This window comes from Papilio polytes, unplaced genomic scaffold, assembly GCF_000836215.1.
Source record: "Papilio polytes unplaced genomic scaffold, Ppol_1.0 DF824102.1, whole genome shotgun sequence".
Taxonomy (NCBI): Eukaryota; Metazoa; Arthropoda; class Insecta; order Lepidoptera; family Papilionidae; genus Papilio; species Papilio polytes.
This window is the reverse complement of record NW_013525102.1, coordinates 662,502-670,028: the sequence shown is the minus strand read 5'-3', so window position 1 is coordinate 670,028 and position 7,527 is coordinate 662,502. Positions and strand designations below refer to the sequence as shown.

General features: G+C 32.3%; 3 protein-coding genes across 3 annotated transcripts in view; 2 read left to right on the top strand and 1 right to left on the bottom strand.

The window, feature by feature from the left end:
* The window catches only part of LOC106099731 (monocarboxylate transporter 12), a 31,658-nt gene extending 29,083 nt beyond the window's left edge, over window positions 1-2,575 (bottom strand). Inside the window, exon 1 of the mRNA XM_013278365.1 lies at window positions 2,457-2,575. The gene's annotated coding sequence lies outside the window, so the exon portion shown is untranslated. The remainder of the gene's footprint in view (window positions 1-2,456) is intronic.
* Window positions 1-5,357, top strand: part of LOC106099426 (trypsin delta/gamma-like) — a 13,118-nt gene extending 7,761 nt beyond the window's left edge. Inside the window, exons 2-4 of the mRNA XM_013277985.1 lie at window positions 4,129-4,355; window positions 4,791-4,966; window positions 5,198-5,357. Of these exons, the coding sequence (XP_013133439.1) occupies window positions 4,129-4,355; window positions 4,791-4,966; window positions 5,198-5,357 (563 nt within the window). The remainder of the gene's footprint in view (window positions 1-4,128; window positions 4,356-4,790; window positions 4,967-5,197) is intronic.
* Window positions 5,358-5,826: 469 nt separating this feature from the next.
* Window positions 5,827-7,527, top strand: part of LOC106099425 (trypsin-like) — a 6,809-nt gene continuing 5,108 nt past the window's right edge. The window contains exons 1-2 of the mRNA XM_013277983.1: window positions 5,827-6,152; window positions 6,864-7,090. Of these exons, the coding sequence (XP_013133437.1) occupies window positions 5,837-6,152; window positions 6,864-7,090 (543 nt within the window). The 5' untranslated portion in view covers window positions 5,827-5,836. The remainder of the gene's footprint in view (window positions 6,153-6,863; window positions 7,091-7,527) is intronic.

The window sequence follows — 7,527 nt, the reverse complement described above, 5'->3', positions numbered from 1 at the left end:
TGTTATAACTTTTTCGTGTATGTTTTTTATTTTGTACTACTCTGTGTATTCTTGGATGGCAATAAAGAGGTTTTTATTTTATTTATTTTTTTTTATTATTTTATATTTCCACGGGTTAACCCCTCATATATAATATATAGATATTTATACATTCAACGTACAATCGTGTCAACAACTCATACAAAATATGCTATTAATTTTGTAAGTATTTCTAAGTTACAGTTATTTTTATGGGACTATTAAAGAAAGTCTGGCTGACTCCAAGCAAAAACAGGGAAGGCTGGAAGGAGATGGAGGCCTTTACGCCCCTAGGCGGGATCCATATTTAAAGTAAATAAAAAAAAGAAAAAACGATAGAATAGACTAACAATACTAATAACTATAATAAGGTGTGAAACTAACAATACAAACAAAATGAAATTTTTGTAAGCTATGTAAATATTGAAATAAAGAGGCTTATTATTATTATTAAAATGTATTAATATCGAACAATATCTTGTTGTTCATTAGGGCAGTATTCACGCAGTTTATCATTGTATGACATAATGTACGTCTCAATTTTCCAGGGTTGCCTTATATTGATTTGCACATTTCATGCACTTCATACTAATGAGCCCTTTTAGTAACATAAGATATTATAAAGGAACTAGCTGTTCCAGTGCGGCATCCGCATGAAATTATGAAAAATTGATTTTATTGTTACATTTGTCAAATTGTCAATAGCAAATGTCAAAATGACATGACATGACAAATCTTGCTTCCTTGATGTTGGCAGCAACTTTTGTCTCTTTCCCACATTAGGGTTCTTATCCAAAACATTTACTCCCTAAATTCAATTGCGTTAAAATATATAGCCTAAAGCGTGATGTAAGTGTAGGGCTTTTTATTAAAAAAAATATTATTCAAAAATATGTTGTAATTGCTGACATCTTAGGCAACAAAGAAGTGTGTGTTTACGCTTCATTATAATAGTATAGATAATTAAATTTTGAATGTACTGTCTTGTTTGTAATCCAAAGACGGAAATGTCTATTGCTCACTTGGATTCTTTTTTTTTAAGAGGTCTGTTCTGAGTCAATTATTCGACTGCAAATTTTAAACGTATTATGACCGTATTCATTGCATATTGATAAGTTTTAAGGGGTGTGCATCACTAGGTTTTTCCTTGTTTCAGTTAAAGAAACAGTTTTTTAGAACCGATTACAACCCTAGGGTGTTTATAGAGTGAGCGGTAACATGATTATGAGCGGATGATTGGTCTCCGCACTCAGTCACAGCCGGGAAATTGTTCACTGAATTTATAAGTAACTTATAGCCAATCTTTAAATCCCTTCGCTTCAATTGTCTGTAAATAAATTGTTTTGCTATTGAAGATGTATTCATTTAAAATATATAAACAAGCTTCACATATTTGTCACATGTATTTCAATACACATGATATTATTCTTACTAATATTGTAAATGCGAAAATTAGATGGATGGATGTTAGTTAGAGTTTGTAGCCTAAAAGGCTGAACAGATTTAGATAAATTTTGGCTTTGATGTAGAGGATAGTTTAGACACACCACATAGGCTTTACTTACACACATTACATAGGCTGAAATTATGTCTTTTTATCTCCACGCGAATGAAGTCGCGGACGAAAGCTAGTGTGTCCTAAATCCATGTATTCTGCAAAGTATTATATTTATAAAATCAAACGAATAAATAAAATACTGTCATTATTTAATTTTTAATATTTTCTTTCATTAAAATGCTTACATTTTTTATTGTTGTTTGATCAAGTCTTTACACATAGAAATTCAGTACGTAATTAAATCTAAATACGCCTGAGCAGTGTTAAAAAATTATACAATGTTAAAAATAAAGTTTTACGTCTGGTTTTTACATAGATACGCGTGGTTTTTACATAAAACAGATTTAAAGCGCGCTGATACTACACATAAATATTTTCAGGACACGTGCTTGAAACGTGATGTTATATTTATAAAAATACTAGCTGTTGCTAGCGACTTCGGCCGTGTGAAATTAAACAAATAGTAAAAAATATAGCCTATGTTACTCACAGACAAATTATCTCACTAACGGTGAAGGAATTTTTAAAATTGACCCTGTAGTTTCTAAGTTATTTGTATATATACAAAAATGCAAACCGTTCCTCTTTATAATATTAGTATAGATAGTATAGATAGGAAGTGAATTATTGAGAGTGAGTAAAAAAAACCTTAAATAAATGTGATCAAGGTAACGTATTAAATATCTATTTTCATCCGAATTAAAAATTATATTATGTGAAAAAGTGTGTTTGTGCATTATATTTTCATTTTTCATCAAAGCATGTAGTTTAGAATTATTCTTGACTTATTTATATTGGAATCACACGGAGAGCATAACCATTCAAACAGGTGTTCCTTTTCACAATAACTAAATATGCTTACAAAATTATTGATACTTACCAAAGTGATAGCTGTATCCTTATTAATATTCCCCCTATTAAGTATTAAGTACGAATTTTAAATAACTTAATTCACATAATCAATATACACCATTGTTTTGTTTTTGTTTACGATTAAAAAACTTATTTCCAGTATCAAATATTTTATGACAAGGAACTACTTTTATATTTTTTTATTTATAATTGTTGTGAATATTACTATAAATAGGCCGATTTAGGTTATGTTTAGAATGAAAATCCACCGCAAAGCGCTTTGGGCAGCTGACTGCGGACGACTAAGTGAGCGAAAGGCGGGCGGCACGGACTTATGCCGTATCGTACCGTCACGTTCCTTAGTATCTACTCTCTCACGTGCTTATGAATATATCTGTAGAGTAAATGGAACAGCAATAGGTAAAATCATTTCCCGGCCACGTCCAGACACGCGACTTGGCACATGTATTACTCACGTACAATTTGGTAGACACGTTAAGCACCCTTTGATATGTAAATTGTCTAGTATGAGAACAGTTTTCGCATCGCAGCGCATGTGTCTTAAAATTCCTTTCATAAAGCATATTCAAATACTAATCCTATTTTAATTTATCGCTATTTTTTTCTTTTAGTAAAATCAGTAAATCGGCTAAATAATACAGTTTTTTCAACACAAACAATTAAACGTTACAAGCACCTAATGGCATTTACGAAACATAAAATTTGCCATTTTTTATTGGATCCCAACACTAATTACGAATCACAGTTAAGTGATTGGTGAAAAATGTATGCACATGTGACTTTATTTACGTTATTTTTGGTTAAATTAGTTGGTGGACATTTGAAAGATATGGGCGAAGTGACGGTTAACTGGACTGCCATGTTCTATGAACTGGAGGATAGAATAGTAGGGGGTGAACCGACAAATTTGAAGCGGTATCCATTTAATATCCAGTTCTTCAACTACGGTGGAATGTGCGGTGGTACAATTCTCACCAGCAAGACTGTTATGACCGCTGCTCACTGTTTCGACCATAATCAAAACATTGCTGAAATGACTGTATTATCCAGTGCGTTAGTTACTATAAATATTGAAATGATATTATTTTAATGGGCGGTTTCCGAAATACTTTCAACCATTCGATAGTGCTTATGTTTTGATAAATTCATATGTGTATAATGTAAATTAGGTTAACCTAACAATAACGAATCATTAGGTAACTATGTAATAAATAGAATCTTTAGAAACCCAGCATAAGTCAAATAAATGTAACATTTACTTCAAACAAAGCCATAGTAAAATAGAAAAATCTAAACTTTTACAATAGATCATTAACCTCTGCATATATTTGTTCTAAACCATCCTTTCTAAAGATTATATATTTAGGATTGAAAATGTCTAGACTATAAGATATGCTATTACAAAGACGTAGCATTCTAACGAAAGGATTGTGTATATTCAATGCATTTGCATGCAATACAATTTTAATACAATCTTACTTATATGGATGGATTTATGTTTGTTGGTGTTTGTAGCCTAAAGCGAACTCCATGAAATTTGGCATAGACGTAGAGGATAGTCTGGAAGAACACATAGGCTACTCACTTTTTTTTCTAATTCTAGGCGGATGGAGTCGCGGGCCAAAGCTAGTCATTATTAATTGAATGTAGTTAATATCAACGTTGACAAGTGTTTTCAGATTCTCGTTTTATTTTCGATCCCCAAGCGCGGACACATGAAGTATGGGACTTCAAAGTACATGAATATTATAATACAAGTGCGATGTTCTCTAACGATATAGCAATTATATTGGTACACGATGAATTCAAGTTCGATGAGAACGTAAAGCGTGCTGTTCTATGCGATACAGATGCTTGGATGAATGAAAGAGAAATCTTCGAAGCCACCGGCTGGGGAGAGATCAAGGTGACTTTATTTAATAAATACTTCATACCGTAAAAATGTAGTCTGAAGTTTAAATTTATGACTTTCTAGATCCTAAGATTCAATTTAATAAAAGAAACACATTTTAGTACCTTTACCTTTCCACCCTTAAGAGGAAAGGATGGGAAGGAAAAGTGGATTTGACGGTGGAGGGGACGTATAGGAAGGGGAAATGTCCTCTTTATGTGCGTTTTCTTCTCCATCAATTAGGGGTAGGCAACGCATCTGCAATTGCGGATGTTTATGGGCAGCGGTTACTTTCCATTTTGGTGGATTCAGGTGGCTACTTGCTCGTTTGCCACCGTATATTACAAAAAAAATATTAAATCATAATGTAATTCGGGATAAGATTTTAGAGCTGTTGAACTTTTCGATACTAAGTGTTTGTAAATATTACTACAATTCATACTTTTTTAGTACAAAGGTGAGTTATCTAACAGTGGATTGATGAAGACTCATCTTCGATACGTGCCACCTAATAAATGTATGGAGGCGAACAGAGTTGTCCTAACTCCTGACATATTCTGTTTGTTCGGTGACGGTCAGAGGGACACCTGTAAAGGGGATTCCGGCGGAGGAATATTGTGGAATAAGTAAGATGATATTTATTCGTAGAAACTCAATCAGGTTAAAAAGTAACTTCACAGCCGTTGATAATTGTTGGTCAATTGGTCTTATGGCGGAATAATTTTCAATTGGAAAAATCAGTTCTGTAAAATTGGGATGTTTTAAGACAATTTTGAAAAACTATTAAATCTATTTAAAACAATTGTTATGGGTTTAGTTTTTAATGATAATAATAGTATTTGTTTTTGTTTTTTCAGTGTAATAGTTGGCATTGTGTCCCATGGTAGTGGCTGTGCTGTCGCCCCGGCGATGTACACAAACGTGTTTTACTTCAGGACCTGGATACTCAAAACTGTTCGGAAGCTCAACGAAATGTATTGTCGCTTTCATAAATCCCGTAGTCACTTTAAACCATGAATATTATGTAGTTAATATAATGTTATTTCGAAATTGTACTAATAATATAATGAGGAAAGATATGTATTTTTGGATTTTTGTGCGTATTGAAATTATTGACAAAAAAAATACTGGGCCGATTTTAAAAAATCTGGCACCATTAAAAAGCTATGTTATCATTGAGTAACATAAGTCATGTTTTTACTATTTTTATAATTCCACGCGCACGAAGTCGCGTACAACAGCTAGTTATATAATAATTTGGACGGCAATTTACAGGTTGTATAAAAATCCTTTTAAGAAAATATGTCTCCTTAAAAAAATATCCAATTAACTCGTCATTTGTTGCATGAGTTTTTCTTCATATACAAACGTTTTACTATTTTTATTATCTACCTACGATAACAGTTAAGTAATAACTTCGTAATTAATCGATGCTGACTTTTCAAGTCAATTTTTAATCACATCCACTCGTAGTTTAATGTTTCGTAATCGATATAATGTTCAATCGATTTTTACGATCGTTTCATTGCAAACGCACTCACAAATTCACTGGTTTCGTGCTTTTATTACACGCGTCGTTGTGTGTTAATATTCATGGGCGGTCAGGAGTTAAACCGTCACGATTCCCGGATCATTCCGAGGGTAAAATAATAGGTGGAGAACCAATAAAGATAGAAAATTTGCCGTCCGCTGTGCAGTTCTTCAACTTCGGGTCTTTATGCTCTGGTAGCATTATTAATAGTTGGTCGATACTCACCGCTGCGCATTGTTTTGATAATAACAAAGATATTTTTAATATGGTAATACAATTTGGTAAGTGTAAACCTTTTATAATTGGATAAGGTTATTTGATCAAAACAACAATTTTTATTAGAGATTCACGTTCCTATAGTATTTGTCAAAACGTAATAAAACATTAACAGTCTTATACATAAATGTTAGTACAAATTTTGCTTATACTCAATTTATTCCTAAGTTTAACTTTATACCGCGATTATTTGTAAGGATGTTATTTTGTATATTTATTTATTGTTTAATTCTTTTAATTTTACTTTTGCCGTTCATACTTGATATGTAAATGTTTTTTCGTCTTTTATAAATAACTTACATGGTAAACGTCTTTTGTTTAGTAAATTAGTGATTTAACTATTACTAATGGCCGGTTTCCCAGTTACGTTTAACTATTCGTTAGAATTTTGGTTGGATAATGTTAAAATGCGTTTCCAAGCTACGTAATTTAATTTTAATCCATTGAAATATAGCATAACCTAACACTAATGAATCACTAGGTAACGATAAAAGAAATGTAAAATTCAGAAACCCTGCATAAATTAGGGTACTTTTATTCTATAATTGTTTATGGGCAGCGGTCGCTTTCCATTTCGATGGATTCAGGAGGCCGCTTGCTCGTTTGCAACCTTATATTAAAAAAAAAATACACAATATGTCTACATTACGTCTTGACATTAGTAAATAGTGTACTAAACCTTACATAATAGGTGTTTGTTTTGCTTTATACAATAGGTGCTCGGTACATTTATGATTACGACGGAGAAATACGGGAGGTGTCAGATTTTGTGATTCATAGCAACTACAGTAAAGCGATGCCCTTCGCTTGTGACATCGCTATCATATTTGTTAATGAAGTTATTACATTCGGGAGTACTGTTCAAAAAGCCGTGCTGGTAACAAATGATAGCTGGAAGAAAGAAAATAGTAAATTGATTGCAGCTGGCTGGGGATGGACTAAAGTGAGTATACTTTATTCCAAAATGCTCTTATAGAAATAAATTTTACGTATGGAAAAGGATCTATCCATTGTTTTTAAAATGTTACACTAAAGGCATTGCCTAGTGTGGGCATCACTAGGTCAATCACATTTTATCCACTATTTGTATTTATCTTTTAATTGGTTATAACTTTTATTGTTAATTGTTAATCTGTTATTTTTCAATAAATTTCAATTTCAATTTCAATTTCAAAGTCAAGTAGAAAACATTTTCATATTTATTAAGACTATTAAATTAGCAACCGTCCTTGAAGTTAATATAAATGAAGGGAATATACTAAAGTTAAAAGTTTCCATACAGTCATCCCAGTCAGTCCAGTCAGTCCAGTGTTGTCAAAGAGTGCATACGCGTGTTAGTGGTCAGTCGCATCCCTTCCATTCGCCACGTAAATTTCCACC